At 33.1% G+C, this 21,314-nt stretch overlaps 2 protein-coding genes across 2 annotated transcripts; one reads left to right on the top strand and one right to left on the bottom strand.

The window, feature by feature from the left end:
• Positions 1-277: 277 nt before the first annotated feature.
• On the bottom strand, positions 278-16,553 carry tmem201 (transmembrane protein 201). Its single transcript, XM_077725416.1, has 11 exons — positions 16,324-16,553; positions 15,999-16,125; positions 15,712-15,906; positions 15,469-15,648; positions 13,890-14,209; positions 13,618-13,812; positions 6,765-6,982; positions 5,205-5,267; positions 4,838-5,128; positions 2,588-2,710; positions 278-1,393 (listed from the first exon to the last, which is right to left on the bottom strand). The coding sequence occupies exons 1-11, from the start codon at positions 16,422-16,424 to the stop codon at positions 1,299-1,301; spliced, it is 1,908 nt and encodes a 635-aa protein (XP_077581542.1). The 5' UTR covers positions 16,425-16,553; the 3' UTR covers positions 278-1,298.
• A 1,611-nt stretch (positions 16,554-18,164) lies between these two features.
• LOC144201951 (galactose-specific lectin nattectin-like) lies at positions 18,165-21,090 on the top strand. The gene is made up of 5 exons (XM_077724826.1): positions 18,165-18,231; positions 18,459-18,544; positions 19,308-19,448; positions 20,841-20,937; positions 21,014-21,090. The coding sequence occupies exons 1-5, from the start codon at positions 18,165-18,167 to the stop codon at positions 21,088-21,090; spliced, it is 468 nt and encodes a 155-aa protein (XP_077580952.1).
• The last annotated feature ends 224 nt before the right edge of the window (positions 21,091-21,314 follow it).

Here is a 21,314-nt window from a genome sequence, read left to right as displayed (position 1 = left end):
GGGTTTAATAGTACTAAAATTAGACATTTTTTTGCACGGCAACACGCTCGTAACATAAACAAATTTAAATGAACTTGGATTACGATGCAGACACTCAAAAATAAATTTAATCTTACCTTACACTAAATTTAATTGTAATTTTGTTTGACATTTAGATACCTTTCTTCTCCCGGGTTGGCTCTTTAAGCCCCGCCTCCACCCTGACTTTCAGATCCAACCTATCGAGGGTTGTTTGCTTTTGTCTTCCCTTCAAAACAGATGTGGTATTAATATCAATGCATTTATTAAATAAAAGTTTATTCCCACTCACAAAAACTTCAAAACATATCATGAGTAAACCACACAAACACTCGTTTCGTCGTGATTAAAAATCTTACAAGAAATCTGTTTGTTTTGGACAACAAAACTGTGCAAATAAATACAAAGTTACAAAACATCGTAACATACTTTGGCTCTTTGAAGAAAGTTCAGCGAAACTTTTTGTCACGTTAAATACAGATTTTTTTAAAGAAATCTCAGTGGAAATAAAAAAAAAAAACATTTAAAGGTTTCAACAGTGTAAGAATCACTATATTTTACATTTTAATCAATATTTTTTTTAAGGGCCGAACAGAATCAATATTTTTTTGTATTAATCCACAAAAAAAACAATTTTTTGGTGACAGAAAAAAACAATAATGAAGCATTATATATTTAAGTGTACTAAGAACCTCTTTTAGCAATTTTTTATTTTAATTTTTAATACTTAACTCACTCCCGACCAATCACAGCGCTTGACGTCCAATCCATTTTTAACGAAAGGCTTCCAGTCAATTTAATTTCAGAACTATTTCAAAATAAAAGTAAAATGCAAGTACGAGACAACCATGACATAAAACTAAGTGTCCAATCAGGTGTCCAAGTGGTTAGCGCATCTGCCTCGCAGTTCTAGTGTCGAGGGTTCGAACCCTAACTTGCGTGGGTTTTCTCCCAAATGCCAAAAACATTCATGCTAGGCTAATTGTATGCTAAAATGATAGTGTTTATCTCATTGTGCTCTTCTATTGGCTACTTACCAAATGAGGGTGTCCCCTACATGATGCTGAAAGTTAGCTGGGATTAGCTCCAGCACCCCTCAGGACTCTTGTGAGGATAAACGTTTCTGAAAATGAATGGCGTCCAATCATTGCATGAAAACTGCACGGTAACAAGAAAAGCAGTTTAGCACCCACTTCCTAAAACGCAAGTTACGCATTATATTTTCCGCGGTTGTCGGTTGTCTTCCCAAGTGAGAAAAAAAAGACCACCTTGCCGATTGTTCATTTCCAGTTGTAGGACATCCAAAAAGCAGCAAAAAACAGGTTGGCGCTCAGGCTGAACACTAAAAGTACCTTCCAAATTTGCCGTGTTGAATCTGCGAGGAAATTAATATAAGTTAATGGTCAGATGTGCCATGGAAAATTGAAAAAAAAGTCAGACAATGTCATACTCAGGCAGAAAAATTAATATGAATACAGTGTTCCCTTGGTTATCGCGGTTAATGGGGACCGGGACCACCCGCAATAGTTGCGTATCCGCGAAGTAGGCGTGCTAAAATGCTTAAAGAAACAGGTAACAGGTGCACAAAAGCACCACCAAGCAAAAACTTCATAGTAGTCCGGATGGAGGATTTTCTGCAGTTTTTTTTTGGACGTAAGAAACTTCGTTATTGGGAGTTGTGAACATTGTTTTTTTGGGCCTGTAAACAGCCATGACGTCATTAATGCGATTCCTGAACTCCCACCATGTTATTGACCATTTCTTTGGCCTTTTTTTGATGCAATTACTAATTCTTATTGAATATTTGGTTTCCACCTCTTGTAAAATGATGTCATTTATAATTTTAACTTAATAACTTTACTTTTTTTTTCCTAAAAAAAATCCGCGAAGCACCGAGTCCGCGATAGCTGAAGCACGAAGTAGTGAGGGAACACTGTATAACAAGATTAAAATTGCGAGGTTAAGATTAAAATATGATGAATGTTAAATTACAGCTTATACTATTACAAAATTCATAGTCTAAAATACAGTGTTCCCTCGGTTATCGCGGTTACTGGGGACCGGGACCACCCGCGATAAGTGAATTTCCGCAAAGTAGGGATTCCCCTTCAAAAATGCTTAATTTGAATTTAATTCCAAAAAAAATTAATAATATTTTTTTTTGAATTATTTTTTTCATTATTTTTTTACCCCCTGTATACAGTACACCATATAGAATACGGGTAGAGAGAGTGAAATTCATGTTATAACAAAAAAAAAACTGTAAAATATGTTGTTTCAATGTAATATTTGTATTTTTTTTTTCCCAAAAAAATCTGCGAAGCTCTGAGTCCGCGAAGTAGCGAGGGAACACTGTAAAAAAATGACTACATTCCATATCATATTAGAAATTGGATACACACAGCATGAAAAAAAATCAAGTGAGAGCATCCAAGAGTCAGTAGGTTTTTTTTGCCATCTCTAAAAACATTGTTTTAAGGAAGGAATCCAATAAGTGAATGGATAACGATTAAAACCTAAGCAAACAATCACAAAAAATCAATTCCATTATGGTTGTTCAAAAGCTTACCCTGTGATGAGGGGCTGTTCTGTGGAAAAGGGGCCGTCATGGTGTCAACCTCAGATGTTAAAGACCCAGTCGTGCTGCTTGCTTTCTCCTTCATACAGCCATCTTTGTCTAGTGAGGTCAAATCTACAAGTTGGTGGAAAGAGGAAATCATTATTTGAAAGCCAGCAGATAAAGTGCACCACATTGACATAAAAAAATGATACATTGACAACCATTTTTGCTCGTAGAGTTCTGAAACTATGAATATTAAAAGATGGCATCAGTAGATGCAAATGTTGTTTCAGTGCATGTAAGTCATCACCATGTTAATGCTTTAAATTCTGGTGTCCATGGATTAAATTGGGGGAAAAAAACATTTGACTTAAATGTAGATTTTATTTCTTTTAAGATATTTTCTAAACATGAGTAGCCAAACTTGGATAAATGCACCTTTTGTCCTTTTTTGTGGAATTATGGTATTCATTGTAAATGTATTTCAAATCCGAGATTATACAATAACCATTGTAGTAATAAAATGTACTAATGCACAGTTGTGCTTTAAAACTAAGCAAAAAGATACACTGTGTTTTACATATGGCTGGCTCTAGAGGTGACTGTGTAGTTCTGAAAGTATTGGTCAGAAAACCAGAAACGAACCACCCCTGTCAGATATAAAAAAACACAAACGCCTGAACTGAAAGAATACTGTTAAATATGCATTTGCCACCTTAATTTACAACATTTTCTATCAAAAAGCTCCTCCTCCACTGCAAGATTTTGAACTAAAATATTCCAACACATCAACAAGGGCTGGCTGTAGAGGTGACTGTGTAGTTCCCTTCAAAAAACTGCATTTAGCCATGTCTCATATAGCAGTTAGCATATGTGAACTCCCCTCTCTGGACCAATCATCTTAAAGCCTGGCTGTTAGACCAACAAAATGGCCATCAAAATGCTGTCTAAAACTGTCCTAAGTGTGTGGGTGTGTGTGTATGTTTCCTTGTTCACCTTCAACCTGCAAAACGGACTAAAGATGTAAATTAGCTATCTGCTACAATCTTACATATTTACATATATACATATATACATATGTACATATGTACATGTACATGTACATATGTACATATGTACATATGTACATATGTACATATGTACATATGTACATATGTATATATGTATATATGTATATATGTATATATGTATATATGTATATATGTATATATGTATATATGTATATATGTATATATGTATATATGTATATATGTATATATATATATATATATATATATATATATATATATATATATATATATATATATATATATATATATATATATATATATATATATATATATATATATATATATATATATATATATATATATATATATATATATATATATATATATATATATATATATATATATATTCATTACCATGAATATCTTCATTAATATATGCTGTCCCCTTTATTAAATAAACGTAACTGATGACCACCTGCTGGCAACTTTCTGTCACTACAGCAAAAAATCTAATCCTAACTCAGAAAAATGAATTAACCACAGAAAATCAAAACCATTCATTCAAATTTGGAGAAAAAAACCAAATAAACCCCTAAAAAACAAATATCCCTTCTCAATTAAATTTACAGGGAACAAATTCCAAAACCAAACTTGCAATTGGTCCCCGACAATAACACGCCTAAATGTTAACCCATGGGTGTCAAACATACGGCCCGCGGGCCAGATCCGGCCGATCTGGTGGTTTGGTACGGCCCGGGGAAGAAAGCTGCATTGTATAAAAAAAATATGAATTTTCTTCAAAATGTGTAGTTCTTGTATTATCTGCTAGGGGGCGCAGTGTTTTAGTACGTGCAGACAACATGAATTGACATTTATTTATGTTCTTATGTTATTCTCTTGTTCATAATATATTGTTCATAATGTAAAAGGAAAATTCCTTTAATAAACATTTTGATAATTTACTCATTTTTTGCACTAATTTTTAGTATTAGAGACTAATACAAAAGGAAAAAATGGGCTTATTGTTAGTTCTATGTCATTTTGCAACGAGTTTACTGGTCCGACCCACTTGATCTCAAATTAAGCCGTATTTGGCTCGCAGACCAAAGGGAGTTTGACACCCCTGTCCTAACTAAACGATATATGTTAAAACCTTCGAGTTTGGCTAATAAATGCTACTTAAAATGGCCCTGGCAATGCATTCTGGGAGCAGCGATTAATAAGCCGTCAACACAGCTGCTGTACTCACCGCCATGGCTATGGAAGAAAGAGATGTCCGGCGAAATACGACCGCTACAAACCGACGTCTGGTCAGTGGCGAGGACATGTGACGTGGACAACAGTCTTGACTTGAAGATATACTCTGGTTTACTCGAGTACATTTTAGGTCTTGGGTTTCCCAAGTGGAGGCGGGCGGGGCTAATGAGGGGGCGACTCTGCCTGTCGGAACCGGAACTCGATGTCGCCGAACCATCCATCGACGGCGCCGGCGAGAGCCCGGGCGACGACGGGCGACTCCACGACTTCATTGAAAAGTAATCTATGGCAAAAATAAGTGGCAAAATGTTTTTTTACCCTGACTTAAACCCTATTTATTTCACCCTTAAAGCCTATACCTGAGGGTGGGGAGTCTTTGTAGACTGAAGCTGGTCTGCTTCCACTGAACAAGAAGCCTGAATCTGAAAAACAAGTGTTAATACATATTTTAACGACATTAATATTCATTTTGTGCAGTTGGGAGTGATTTTCCTGCCACGTTCAGGGTTTATTTTGGACAGAACATGTTGAGCTGGTTAGACTAAATTTGATATTTTGCGCCCTCTACTGGTACAACTATAAAAATGTAGCAAGGTTTTTGTACATAGGAAATTGAGTTGGCTTTTTCTGGTCAGCTAAACAGTAAGATTAGCATAATTGCTAACCTAGGCTAATTGCTCCCCTTATTAATGATTGCAATTCCCCTTATTAAGTGTTAAAATAATGTAAAAATAAATAAATAAAAAACATATTTACTCACATAGGGCGCACCTAAAAGTCTTAAAAATTTTCCCCAAAGTGGACAGGGTGCCCCATCAGTCAGTGCGCCTTGTGTATGTAGTAAATTCAATATTTTGTAGATTTCGCTGTATGACGCTGATTGCTTGACTATCTGGGTACATTGCTTGCTGACACGCTATATTGTGAAAGGGTAACAGTCAAAATGGGCCAAACCAGTTCGGTTTTACAAAAAAACTTACTTAAAAAAAGTTGTTATACGGCATACACAATTTGAAATGATCAAAAAACGTATAAAATATGGGAAAACTAAAAATTAACACATGGATTAGTCAGAAGAGTCATATCCCATTAAAAAAATCTAATGTTGTAAAAGTGTTTTTACCACTAATTTTCTATTTATGATAGCTGTGCATTTTTTAAACTAATTTTGAAAGTACAAAAAGTCCATAAATTCTTTTAACAACATTTTTATGTTGTTGCTAATCAATGAAAAAATGCACGCAGATGAAAAAAAATGATTAAAAAGGCGCTAAATTGTCACAAAAAAGCCACATATGGCTCCCGAGCCATCTGCTATAGACTTGAGTAGTCCCTGTCAATATTAGCGGAAAAATATATCAAACAAAACGCACTTATGGTCAAAATTCTCAAGCCTAACGTTCATCAGACCCAAATATAAAGCAAAAATAAATAAATACACTCAGTTCTAACTGAAAAAAATGTAGTAAAAGCAAAGAAAATACATTAAAAAAACCTTTTCGGCCATTGTGGTTACCATGGTTCCCAATTGATGTGATGTTTACACTTGTAAGCATATAATGACAGTCCTCCCTTAAAAAGAAACACTTTTATAACACTCAAAAACATTCTCCCCCCAAAAAATGTAAACGGGCTCCCTCTTGTGGTACATAGAGTAATCACTGAATTAAACCTCAATGCATATTTATACTTTTCATTGAAGTCCTATTAAATCCATCCATTTACTACAGTTAAGTTTACCTTTGAAATTAAATATATTTGCTAAAAAATTTAGTTTTTTTCTCCTCAATTTGTTATATTCAATTTTACAAGTACAACATTTAAAATGCTAGCCATTTTCTTTGCTGAAATTAGCATTTAAGAGTAATAAAGGTCATATTGGAGTACATTTAAGGGTGAAAACAAACATTGGGTTCTACCTGTCCTGGAGATGGTGGAACCAGTGCCAAGGCAGAGTACATTCTTAAGTCGCCGTGGCAACGAAGACAGCTTCCCCTTAGGTTTCACGGGTGTTTTTTGGTGGTTTATGAGCTTGAAGATGTTAGGAGGCGGCGCGGGGATGAAGGAGCGGATCATTTCGGGTGTAACCAAAGCGGCCCGGTTGCTTAGGGAGCGCGGGGAAGAATCCGGGAAGTTTCTGCAAAACAAGAATAGTGACAATATACTATCCTGCAATTGGAATGGTCATTTTTTATCAATTCCTGCCCAAACCGCTTCACTGAAAAATGTATTTGACGTCCATTGTTGTCAATGACTTCAACCCGATAGCAAAATTAACATTTTTATATATTTATTGCGTCTAGTACACATTGTATATACTTTATTGGTCTAAAATATATTAACATTTTAAGCGTAACTGTAAGAAATATTCAATTAATGCTTAGATGAGTTTTTGGAGTTGAATAAATTTGGGGTAAATTGTTTTGGCAGCTGTTGTTCGTTTCCAATTGTGTTTTAAAAAGTAGAGATTTGCATTTTTTGATTAAAAAAAGGACACATTTTCAAATAAGCCCTTTATTATATAAATAAATACACAGCAGTATATGCAAATGTAACAGTTGAAAGTGGGAATTAAAATCAAATGTGATAAATAGGGATAGAAGTTACAAACAGGAGGAAATTACAAGCCTTGAAAATGGCTGACATCACCCAAAAAAGAATAATATTAAATCAGGGGTCACCAACTTTTGACGAAGAGTTACTTTGTGAAAGGATACAAATTTCCTTATATACACTTAAGGAAAACATCCATCTGGATTATGTAATGCCAAAAACAATGATAAAATATGTACCGTATTTTCACAACTATAAGGCGCACTTAAAAGTCTTAAATTTTCTCCAAAATAGACAGTGCGCCTTATAATACAGTGCGCCTTATATATGGAAAAAACAGAAAACCAAAGACGAAAAACCATCACTGTCGGATATTAAAAAAAAACACATAGGCCTGAAGTTAAACAATACTGTTAAATATGCAGAAGCCATTTTAGTTTACAAAATCTTCCCTCATATACCTCCTCCTCCACTGCAAGATTTTAGACCAAAAAATCCAAAACATCAACAATGGCTGGCTCTAGAGGTGACTGTAAAGTAGTGAGTGCCTCATACCTGAAAGTCAATAGCAATTACCGTATTTTCTCCACTATAAGGCGCACTTAAGTCTTCAATTTTCTCCAAAATAGACAGTGCGCCTTATAATACAGTGCGCCCTATAATACAGTGCGCCTTATATATGGAAAAAATGTCATTCATTGAGGGTGCGGCTTATAATGCGGTGCGCCTTATAGTCGTGAAAATATGTTACAGCTATCCCAATACAAGGGCTAGAAAGTGATACAAATCACAATATATAACTTTAAAATAAAAAGACATTTGTATTTTGTTGGATAACAAATCCACCAAGTAGTCTAACTTAATGTCCTCAATTATTAGTATGTTACATGTACGGATTTCTTTAATTACTAAAATTAATTTGGCTCAGGTTGATTTAGAGTACATTCTGAAGTATTGATGTTACAATACAATACTCGGTATTATGTATTATTATTTTGGATTTTTAAACAAAATTTTATTGATCTATTAGTGGCATGTTTTTTATAATGTCGTGCTTTTTTACTGCCAAAAATGTCCGCCGAAATTAATGACAGTGACAAATCATTGAAAACAAAGCATTGAATTTAATGGAAAATCACTTATCATTTAGCGTTAGCATTGTGTTTTCTTTTTGTATTATTTTTACTAGTCAAAAAAAATTGGTACCGGTAAAACATATCGAAAGTATCGAAAGTTAAAAAGTCCATGTCGAGACATTCCTACTCTGAATAAGTTGCATATCTGGCAACCTCGGGCAATTGCTCCCCTTATTAATGATTGCAATTTCCCTTATTAAGTGATGAAAAAATTTACACAAGTATTTTTGCTCCTTTTCAATGGCATATCTGGCAACCTCGGGCAATTGCTCCCCTTATTAAAGATTACAATTCCCCTTATTAAGCGATTAAAAAACATGAGTATATTTTTTCCTCTTCTTCAATGGCATATCTGGCAACCTCAGTCAATTGCTCCCCTTATTAAGCGATTAAAAAAAACATAAGTGAGTATTTTTTCCTCTTCTTCAATGACATATCTGGCAACCTCTGTCAATTGCTCCCCTTATTCAAGATTACAATTCCCCTTATTAACCGATTTAAAAAAAAACATAAGTGAGTATTTTTTCCTCTTCTTCAATGACATATCTGGAAACCTGGGTCAATTGCTCCCCTTATTAAAGATTGCAATTCCCATTATTAAGCGATTAAAAAACCTAGGAGTATTTTTTCCTCTTCTTTAATGGCATATCTCGCAACCTCGGTCAATTGCTCCCCTTTTAAAGATTGCAATTCCCCTTATTAAGCGATTAAAAAAAACATAAGTGAGTATTTTTTCCTCTTCTTCAATGGCATATCTGGCAACCTCGGTCAATTGCTCCCCTTATTAAAGATTGCAATTCCCCTTATTAACCGATTTAAAAAAAATGTAAAAATGCAACTTGGCTCTTATTTACTCACATAAAAGTGAACAGGGTGCCCAATCAGTATGCACTAAATTAAAAATTAGGTAGATGTCACAGTTTGACACTGACAGCTTGACTGTCTGGGTACATTGCTTGCTGACACGCTATATTACAAAAACACTTAATTTGTAAAAAGCTTTACAAAAGTTGTTATACGGCATACAAAATTCTAAATGATCAAATAAAACGGATAAATTACGGTGAAAAACTTACAAGTTGATTTTTCACTGATGTCTTTTAGTGTCATTTAATTTTGTCCTAAACTAACACACACACAATTATTACATTCTTCTACGACGGTTATAAAGAGTAACACAGAAACATAAAAATACTATAAAGTATCACATGGAAGTCATCCATTTACAAAAATAAATATCATTACTACCGCTTACTATTAGTGAAATAAAGTGAAATATTATGGAGAGAAAAATTAAAGCATTTACGAGGAAAACTTCAAACACGCCCAAAAACTGCGTACGTATATCTAAAAAATTATTAATATTTCTTTTCAAACATGACTATTTTCAGTGCTGCTAAGATATCACATGATTTTCAGGAAAACTTGTGGTTACAGTGCTATTTTAAAATAAAAATACATTCACCCCATTACTAAAAAGGTAGGCAATTTGTTTGGCATAATTCATTTGGGGAAAAAAAATAATGCTTAGAAAGATGTGTGCTTATAATATAATAATAATTACTAAATCTAGAGCTTCATTTTAGCTAATGTTGTATTTATTTGGGAGCTCTAAAGCGATTAAAATGAAGCAAGTGGACGGTAACAAAGGGCAGAAATGGACTGTCCTCAGTTGTAGTAGTAAATACTCGATAAATATCTTTAGTTTTACGCTAGTTTGTCCTATTGAGGCATTGCAAAGGACATTTCATTAGGTACACCTTAGAATGCAGGAATGTTTTTCTACATTACTTCTTCCATACAGTGTTCAATAATTTGGAAGTACGGTATTTTCACGACTATAAGGCGCACTTAAGTCTAAAAATTTCTTCAAAATAGACAGTGCGCCTTATAATCCAGTGCGCCTTATACATGGAAAAAACTGGAAAAACCACCACTGTCGGATATTAAAAAAAACACAAACGCCTGAACTAAAACAATACTTCTTAGTTCCACCTTAGTTTACAAAATCTTCCATCATATAGCTCCTCCCCCATTGCAAGATTTTATACAAAAAAAATCCAAAACATCAACAATGGCTGGCTCTAGAGGTGACTGTAAAGTAGTGAGTGCTTCATACCTGGAAGTCAATAGCAATGACTGTATTTTCACGACTATAAGGCGCACTTAAGTCTTCAATTTTCTCCAAAATAGACAGGGCGCCTTATAATCCAGTGCGCCTTATATATGGAAAAAATGTCATTCGTTGAGGGTGCGCCTTATGATACGGTGCGTCTTATAGTCGTGAAAATATGGTAAATTGTATTATGACCAATGTTCCCTCTAAGCGCGATTGCACACTACTCTCGTCTTCTCTGCGCATTAGCAATCATTTGGCACGCAGTAAATAAAATCCGAAGTTTTTTTTAGTTTTTATACTCCTTTCCCCATGATGGCGCCATTTACGTGGCAGCCAATGGCAGTAGCTCTGTCCACTCTATGTCTACTCTTATGTTTTTCGTGTTTTACAGCATGTTTTACATGAAAAATTAGAGGGAACATTGCTAGTGTGTGTCTATAGTGGACATTTATGATGTTTCTCAGTACTCAGTGCGCTTAGGTTGTCTGTATGGCGAAAAATTATGAAAAATTAGAGGGAACATTGGTCATAAATGAGTGTTTTTTAAACTACCACATGTGGCCTTGACCACTACTGCAAAAATGTCAAATTACTTCAAGAAATTAGATAGTATTTCCATTTTTTTAACAAGTTTGCAGGAGTACCTTATGAAATGTCCAATGCCTTTACTCATTTCTATATTTATGTAGACGTAAAATCTAAAGTGCAAGACTCCTTAGAACAAAATGAAAAGATGGCAATGGCTACATTTCCATTAGTCAACACTAGGTGGCAAATAGAAGAGATACCAAAAAAGATAGCTTTTAAAAAATGTTGCTACGTCAACATCAAGTTACCAAATAGCAGTTCTTCATCCAAGATTTTCACTTATGAATTCCCAGCAAAAGTCTTTTAACTAATAAGTAAAGCAAAGAAAATGTCGAAAATTAAAGCCACGCCTACTTGTGTGGGACGTTTAATTTATGCATTATAGTTATGCATATAATTATGTTACTAACTCATGAAATGCCATTACAAAACGTGTAGAAATTGACCCATAAAATTGACCCTTACATTTTCGTTAAAAAAAAAACAACATATAGTGAATGATGGCATAAAAAAAGATTAAAAAATACTGGCTCTAATATAAAAAAATCCTCAAAAAACGTTGTAGTGTGCATGTGTGTGACGTCATATAGTAGTGTGTATCTTTGCGGTTTGATTATTATTAGTAGTATTATGAGTATTGCAAATACACACACACAAAAATACACATTCAAATTAGCAGTGTGAATGTAGTAACTAGTTTTAACACTAATGGAATTTCTACACCATGCAAGGATTGTTTTTTTTCTTCTTTTGGGTTTTCATAATTATTATTGATGAATGATCTGTGTGAAACTGAAATTTAATACAGTAATACCTTGAGGTATGAGCTTGATTCGTTCTGGGACCGAGCTCGTATGTCAATTTACTCGTATCTCAAATCAATTTTTCCCATATGAAATAACTAAATACAAACGAATCAATTCTCTAAAACCTAACATAGGATATTTCAATGGAAAAACATGTTTTTAATTATTTTAATTCACCACCTATAATCAAAAAGTGCCTCTAAGTACAACCGTTTCAGGTTACGAATTTTTTTTATAGACAAATGATTGACTCGAGATAAGAAAAAGTTACAAAATCCCCCAAAAAGTAAATATATTTCCTTATCCGTTATCTTATTTTGAATTCCCCTTATTAGGCTGATTAAAAATTATAAAAACGCAATGTGGCACATATTTTCACACACACACAAAGGGCACACTTAAGTCTAAAATGTACTACAAAGTGGACGACTTTCGGCCCTGCTAAAACCAGTTCTTGCTGCCATCTGGCGAACAAACACGGGTATTACATCTATAACAGCCACAGAGGGAGATATTTCAACGGCATAGGGCACACTTTTATATGCTCTATTTATTTCAAAACATTAATAATTCATATTTTATTTTACACTTAAGTAGGGTTCGGTGGTAACTCCGCCTAGCTGCCGCATCATATGTTGTTATGTCAAATTTATCTTGTATTTTAGGGCAAAAATTAGCTTGGAATTTTCCTCATATGTCAAATTTCTCATATGTTGGGACACTCGTATGTCAAGGTATTACTGTATACCATAGGCAAGGATCCTGGATTTTATTTAATCCAATACAAAGCACATTTAAACCAATCAAATGTCTCCTTCTGACTGTAGTCATTAAATATCTTATATGAAAAAATCATCTATTATAAAGTTAGGCAATTAGATTCAATATATTATAAAGGTTTTTTATAGAATTGGCTTGATACCATTGCCATTGGTCATATTTACCTAAAAGGCTAATATAAAGTTAGGCAAACTGTCAGTATATTATAAAAAAAATGAAAGGACGGATACACTAAAACTAAGATTATAAATTGCACATAATGAACTCAACTTTTCTTACTGGCATGAACAAAAAGGCAAACTTATTATATAGATTACTGAAATTCTATGATCTATTTCATTGTATAGAAATATTTATGACAATTCTGACTACAAAGTGCACATTTAATCATACATATTGTTTGGACTTGCTTCATTGGAACGGAAAATAACTTCATAAACTGCAGATTTCTGTATTTTCTCACATATAAGCCGCATTGTGTCTAATTTATGCGCATATAAGCCGTACCTTCAATTTAGTCATCATTTTTTGGGCGACAAATACGGCTTATATGCGAGAAAATACAGTAATTACCCTAATTTTATTCATGTATTTCACTCTGTGTGCGCTTCATGTTTTCTTCAAGCTTCTAAAATACTAATATTAGTATTTTTTTAACAGTTGAGGTGGTTATTTTTCATTTAAAAAGTCTCCTAGCCAATATTTAGAATGGCTTATAATTTTTTTTAAAATAAAGAATGAATATGACAACAAAAGAAGGACATGTATACTTCAACGTTGAGTTTCTGACCTTGGATATCTGCTTCTTCGTTGAGGGTTGCGTGTCGCCACGGCGGCGGCAAAACTGACGAGGCAGCAGAACACCATAGTGACACGTGAGCCGGTCCATCTGGACACGTCACCCTCGTCTATGTACTCCGCCATCAAGTGCCAAAACAAAACCAGGAACCACAGTACCGAAGACACAATATCGATTCTCCTCAACCTGCAAATTCCACCAGATGGATGATTGCCATTTTTATTTATTTTTTCACAAGATGGCCACCAGAGGGCGTGACTCACCTGCCAGTTCCGGCTAACAAGAGACCGATGAGACACGACGTCAGTCCGACACCAACGACGGCCGTCTGATGAGCTAAACCGAAGAGCCAGGAAACCGTGGCGTACTGCGAGAGTTCATCCGGGAGAAGTTCCAGGAAGTTCTGCCATATCTGTGTGACGCCGTCACCCTCAACGTCGGCGTCGGGTCGTGGAGGGTTCTTTACGGTACTTGGCCCCTTCCAATCGGGCGCGTAGGACATTGCGAGCAGAATAGCGGAAATGAAGAAGGAGACGAAGCGGAAAAGTACGACCGCCAGAGGACAGGACGCCGAGAGGGAGCCCTGTGGGAATGAGACGACTTGAGAGACCATACAGATTTAAAAGGCAGTGTCAAATTAACTACCATATATTCACATCTATAAGACACACTGCCTGAAAGCGTATGTTATACTATCGTATCTTATGGTAGCGTATGTTATGGTAGCGTATGTTATGGTAGCGTATATTATGGTAGCGTATATTATGGTAGCGTATATTATGGTAGCGTATATTATGGTAGCGTATGTTATGCTGGCGTATGTTATGCTGGCGTAAATTATGCTGGCGTATGTTATGCTGGCGTGTGTTATGCTGGCCTGTGTTATGCTGGCGTGTGTTATGCTGGCGTGTGTTAGGTAGGCCTATGTTATGCTAGGGTATGTTATGCTGGCGTGTGTTATGTAGGCCAATGTTATGCTAGGGTATGTTATGCTAGGGTATGTTATGCTAGGGTATGTTATGCTAGGGTATGTTATGCTAGGGTATGTTATGCTAGGGTATGTTATGCTAGGGTATGTTATGCTAGGGTATGTTATGCAAGTGTATGTTATGGTAGCCTATGTTATGGGAGCGTATGTTATGCTAGCCTATGTTAGCATAGGTTATGCTATCTTATGTTATGGTAGCGTATGTTATGCTAGCATATGTTATACTATCATGTTACGGTAGCATATGTTATGCCAACATGTTATGTTGACGTATGTTATGCCGACATGTTATGCTGACGTATGTTATGCTGACGTATGTTATGCTGACGTATGTTATGCTGACGTATGTTATGCTGACATATGTTGTGCTGACATATGTTGTGCTGACATATGTTGTGCTGACGTATGTTATGCTGACGTATGTTATGCTGACCGTATGTTATGCTGACCGTATGTTATGCTGACCGTATGTTATGCTGCCATATGTTATGCTAGCATTTTTTAAAAGGCAGAATGGGCAAAACTAAGTTTCATTATGCTTCATTGAATAATAATTTTAAAACTTATCATATTTTTGAATAACTGCATTTGTTGTGGCTTGAGGGTGGACACTTAGCTTGAAATGAATACACTGTTGATTTGTATGGGGAAAAAGTGTCATGGTGAAGTGAATAATATGGTTTTAAGTGTGTTTTTGTGTGTGCCAGTCTGTTTTGGCAAATGAGTCTCGTTGACTCTTACATTTCTGTACATGCTATTTATTATATAATGTGAAAAGTTTAATAGAAAACATAAAACTGATATCATTTACATATTCACAACACATATTGAGTTAAATTAACATACGCACATACCTTTATAAAGCCCTTAAGGGGCTCTTGGGTACGTCTGAGATGATTGCTGAGCATCACAGTCCTCAGTTGGCGATTCTGATATTTGATGTAGTAGTCTACAGCTGCTTGACATGGCCTGCAAAGTTTGTAGTGTTCCTCCAAGTGGCACGTGTAAGCGTCAATCTCTTCGTCATAGTTTCCCTACAGAATTAGTACAAAAAAATGAGTAACCTTTCATTAAAAACAATGAGTTTCATCACATACATCATCCTTTGGAAGGAAAGACGCCAGTAGCTTGATTTTAGTCGACTGGTTATGATAGCACTTTCTGCAAAGGAGCATTTTGGAGTTGACCCACTGCATGGTTCCTGGCGTCATCTGGGTCGGAATGCTGCCAGAGGCCCCGTGGTTCAAATCCTCGCTGAACTGAGCCGGAATGGGTTTGTTGTAGTCCCCATTCTTATATTGGAAATGGAAAAGAACATTATTAAACATTGACAAGTTACTATTTGTTGGAATGAAAGGTAATTAGCCAAAAAGGGAAAACTTACATCTTGAAAGCCGTTGTATTGATCACAACTAGGACAATCCCAACAGTTTCTATTGCCATAAGGAACTATTGTATCTTGATTGCAGAACCAGCAATTCACTGTGGCATTCAGGGGCTTTTTCTTTTTTCTGTAAACGGGAGTTTATTTTTATTTGTGAGCATAATAAAACGATCTAGGAAACTGCGGGAACTAAAACCAATCGGGACATCGAATGACGAAGCATTATTAAGATACAAAAATATTAGTTTGGGAATGTTCTCTTGATTTAGCTTTATTTTGATTTTTTTTAATACGTCCAGTTCCTAAAGTAGTGCCATGTTGATACCTGCTAGCAAGCTTGTAGATGAGCGCGCCACCGGCCACAAACGCTGTAGCGCTATACAACATTTCCGGATATTGGTGCATGATGTCCTTAAAACTCTCCATTACATAAATAGCAAAGTCAAATGGGAAAATAAATAGAGGTAATTTGTCTTTTTATGGCTGAGTAGCCATGTAAGTTTAACACGCCGCAAGCTAGCTACTCTTTTGTCTAGCCCCTGAACCGGAAACGGAAGTTACGTATGCTTAGATGCGAACATGATTGTGATTTCTTCGATTTAAAATTTTTAATATACATTTTTAAAATATATATTTACCATGCGAACTTATTTTAAAGTTGCTAGTTCATTAAAATTTTAAAAAATCTACGCAAATTATTGTATTTGTAGAACACCTTTACTCAGGCACTCAAGTGATAGTATGGCACTGAAAGACGGTAACAAGAATTGGACGTCTATCGCAGTATATAAAATTCTAGAAATAATAAATGATTTACGTTAGAGTGCATTTGTGTTTATTCTTTTTCCATATTCTTTTCATTCATATTTGAATGATAATTGCTGTATACATTAAAAAGAATATCTAAAAATATATGTTAGGTTTACCCAGTGGTGTGGCGTCAGGGCCTTCAAGGCCTTCTCTGCTGGTCTAAGAAATATCTGAATGACAGACTAATTATATTTTATCCATGAATACTTATTAATTAACTTATTAAATAACTTAACTTATTAACCTATTATTAAATTAACTTATTAAATACTTATTAGATAACTTATTACCCCCTGGTTGCACTGCTTCCAGATGTGTGTTTTCATATTGAAGCATTTAACCAATCACATTTCAGCCATCATTTGTTGCTAGGGTCAGAAATTTGCCTCTAGGCCTTCACAATCAGTTCTGAAGGCTCTGCTGGATTAAACAAGCGTCGATAAGACTGTTGCTTTAACCAATCAGATTTTGAGTTGGCAACACCACAATGTATAATTTTTGGACCACAAATATATTGTTGTGTTGACTGTCACAACCGGGAACGAACATTTTTAGCAATAAATCGAATAAAAATGCCAGAAATACGACAGAAGAGGCTCGACTTTCAGCATTAGCTTCAATTGCGATAGAAAAGAAGGAAGAAAGAAAGGAGGATGGATATTGTGTACAGTTAAAAATGATTTTTAATGAGTAAAATATGGATATATACCTAAATAATATTTCAATTGTAAGAAGTTATTATTGGTGTTTTTAATGTGTAGCTGCAGTAGAGGTTTTCTAGCCATAAAATCCTTTTTTTTGCTGAAGGCGTCACTAGGAAAGGCATGGACCGCCACTGCCTGTTAGCAATACCGATGTTTGTCCGCCAGAGGGCATACAGGAGATAATTTTAAAGAGTTATGCTAAAGACTAACCTGGGGTGCCAGATTGGTAGCTCAAGACTACACATTTCGAGAATAATACTGGGACTTAAATGAGTCCAGACCCTGTAAGACCAAGACCAACATTAAAGCTTAGGCCATGAGAAGACCAACACCTTGAAAAAGTGGTCTTGAACAGTCTGAAAAGACCTTGATCTTGAGTGTTATTTAGGGAAACTGGTTTCCGCACACATTCTAAACATTTGCATATGATATGATGATTATAGGACTGTCAAATTCTACGTTCCTGAGCTGAACTATAAAAGGACCAGACTACATTTGCTTAGCTTTATCTATGACATTAAGCCCTTAGATAACATCAGAGGTAATGTTGGAATTCCGCTTTTTAAACTTTAATACCTATAATTCCTTCCCTTTTCCATACATACATAAGAACATAACTCTGATATTGACTATGTGTTCTGTTTCTGTGCAGATGGCAATCACTCTTCGCTCGTTTTTAATCCTTTGTGGAATTCTTGGATTTTTGACTGGAACCGTAAGTGAATCTCACCTGTAGAATTTTTGTTTTTTTTTAAAGTTTTGTCTTTGCTATTTTTGTGAGTGGAACATTTCTGTAATCTGTTCATATCATGTTTTATGTCTTCACAGTATTCTAAACCAATAAAGCATTGGCGAAGTTGGTATCCCAATACTCAAAACAACAACATAATAATTATGTGTGTGTTTTAATTGTCTTTTAAATGTAAAATACTAAATTGTGTTGCAGAAACTTGCTGTCCAAAAGGTTGGACTCAATTGGATGATCGCTGTTTCATTTACCAAGACGAGGAAAGGGAGTTTGCAGACGCAGAAGTATGTAGAAAATATTTACACCAAGGGTGTCAAACTTATTATTATTATTTTTTTTGCAGGCCGGAATGACATCTACTCGATTTCATGTGGGCCGGACCATTTTAGAAATAATATTTAGATTTTTTTTTTTAAATTGGATTATAAGAACTGGATCAAAATCCCTAAATATTCAGTTTTTATAGATATAAAACTGTTTATTTTTTCGTAAGGTAAACATTTAATAATCATTTGTTTTTCATTTCAAATGGAATCATTTTTATTTTCAATTATATTCAATATTAAAGTGGAAAACTGAAAATATTTTTATATATTTATTTTTAGATTTTACAAAATGCGTTTTAACCTAAAAACACCAAACGAAAAAAATATATAAAAAAAATGCGCAATTACTTTAAAAAGGGGAAAAATTAGGAAATCTATGATCTTCATTTGAATTTGATCCGAAAATAGAAAGTTGGCACTCATGATTTACTTACTCGGGCCGCACAAAATGATGCGGCGGGCCAGATTTGGCCCCGGACCGCCACTTTGACACCTGTGATTTATGTAGTTATTGTGTTTAAGTGCTAGAATGCTATAATAATGTTTTTTTTTCACAATGATGATGTATGAATCTCAATTAGGGGTGAACACGTCAGTAGAATTTGAGTTTGAGTTTGATTTATTGGGCTCGTATTTCCCTCAATCGTAAAAATTAAACTCCCCTGAATATGAATGAATACTTCTTCATTTTTTACCAACACTTTTTCTTTTGTTCTTGTAGGCTGTCTGTCAGATTCTTGGTGGGAATCTGGCCTCAGTCCACAGTGCTTTTGAATATGTGGCAGTTCTTGCATTAATTAAGGAACGCTCCGAACCCAACTCTAACCGAGACGTTTGGCTTGGACTACATGAGGCAATAGAGGTAAAGCACACTCACAACGTATTTAAGTGTTCAGCTAAGAAAACATTGCATTTTTTTTATCATCCACTACGCACTCTTTATTATATATATATAATACACATATATATGTATATATACATATATATATATATATATATATATATATATATATATATATATATATATATATATATATATATATATATATATATATATATATATATATATATATATATATATATATATATATATATATATATATATATATATATATATATATATATATATATATATATATATATATATATATATATATATATATATATATATATATATATATATATATATATATATATATATATATATATATATATATATATATATATATATATATATATATATATATATATATATATATATATATATATATATATATATATATATATATATATATATATATATATATATATATATATATATATATATATATATATATATATATATATATATATATATATATATATATATATATATATATATATATATATATATATATATATATATATATATATATATATATATATATATATATATATATATATATATATATATACATATATATATATATATATACATATATATATATATATACATATATACATATATACATATATATACATATACATATATATACATATACATATATATACATATATACAAATATACACATATATACAAATATATACATATATACATATATATACATATATATACATATATATATATATATATATATATATATATATATATATATATATATATATATATATATATATATATATATATATATATATATATATATATATATATATATATATATATATATATATATATATATATATATATATATATATATATATATATATATATATATATATATATATATATATATATATATATATATATATATATATATATATATATATATATATATATATATATATATATATATATATATATATATATATATATATATATATATATATATATATATATATATATATGTATATATTTGTATATATGTATATATTTGTATATATGTGTATATTTGTATATATATGTATATATATATATATATATATATATATATATATATATATATATATATATATATATATATATATATATATATATATATATATATATATATATATATATATATATATATATATATATATATATATATATATATATATATATATATATATATATATATATATATATATATATATATATATATATATATATAATATATATACAGAATTGTATCCATAAATCAATATTGACTGTTCATAAATGCACTTGCCTTTATGTAACTAAATGAATAAACAAAATATGATCTTTGACTTACAGCTGGAAGCCTACCAATGGACTGATGGCTCACCTTTCGATTTTAATGCCTTCAATAGTGACGATGGCAACGGCAGTTGTGTTGAAATTGACTACAGTGGTAAATATTCTTGTATTTTGGAAAAAGAAATATGATTATTATTATTTGTAATTGCTTTAATCTGTTTCTTTTTCAGACCTTTCCTGGGACAATGCCGATTGTGATGACACCATGAGATACGTTTGTGCCAGAGATGCTGAATGTGGCCATTGAGCATCACTCCCGCCATTATGTCATCAAAATATTATTCATAGAGCATGCTAACAAATCTCACATTTACTAATTGCTCGCAGTAATTAAAAAAAATCCAAAAGAAATAAACCAGCAGACAAAACCAATAAAGAAAATATATTACATGGAATAATTGATATTTGTAGCATCCTTTTTAAATTTTATTTATTTTTATTAAGCTTGTTACACCCACCATTTTGATTGTT

Source organism: Stigmatopora nigra, chromosome 1, assembly GCF_051989575.1.
Source record: "Stigmatopora nigra isolate UIUO_SnigA chromosome 1, RoL_Snig_1.1, whole genome shotgun sequence".
NCBI lineage: Eukaryota > Metazoa > Chordata > Actinopteri > Syngnathiformes > Syngnathidae > Stigmatopora > Stigmatopora nigra.
This window is presented reverse-complemented; position numbering and strand designations above follow the sequence as displayed.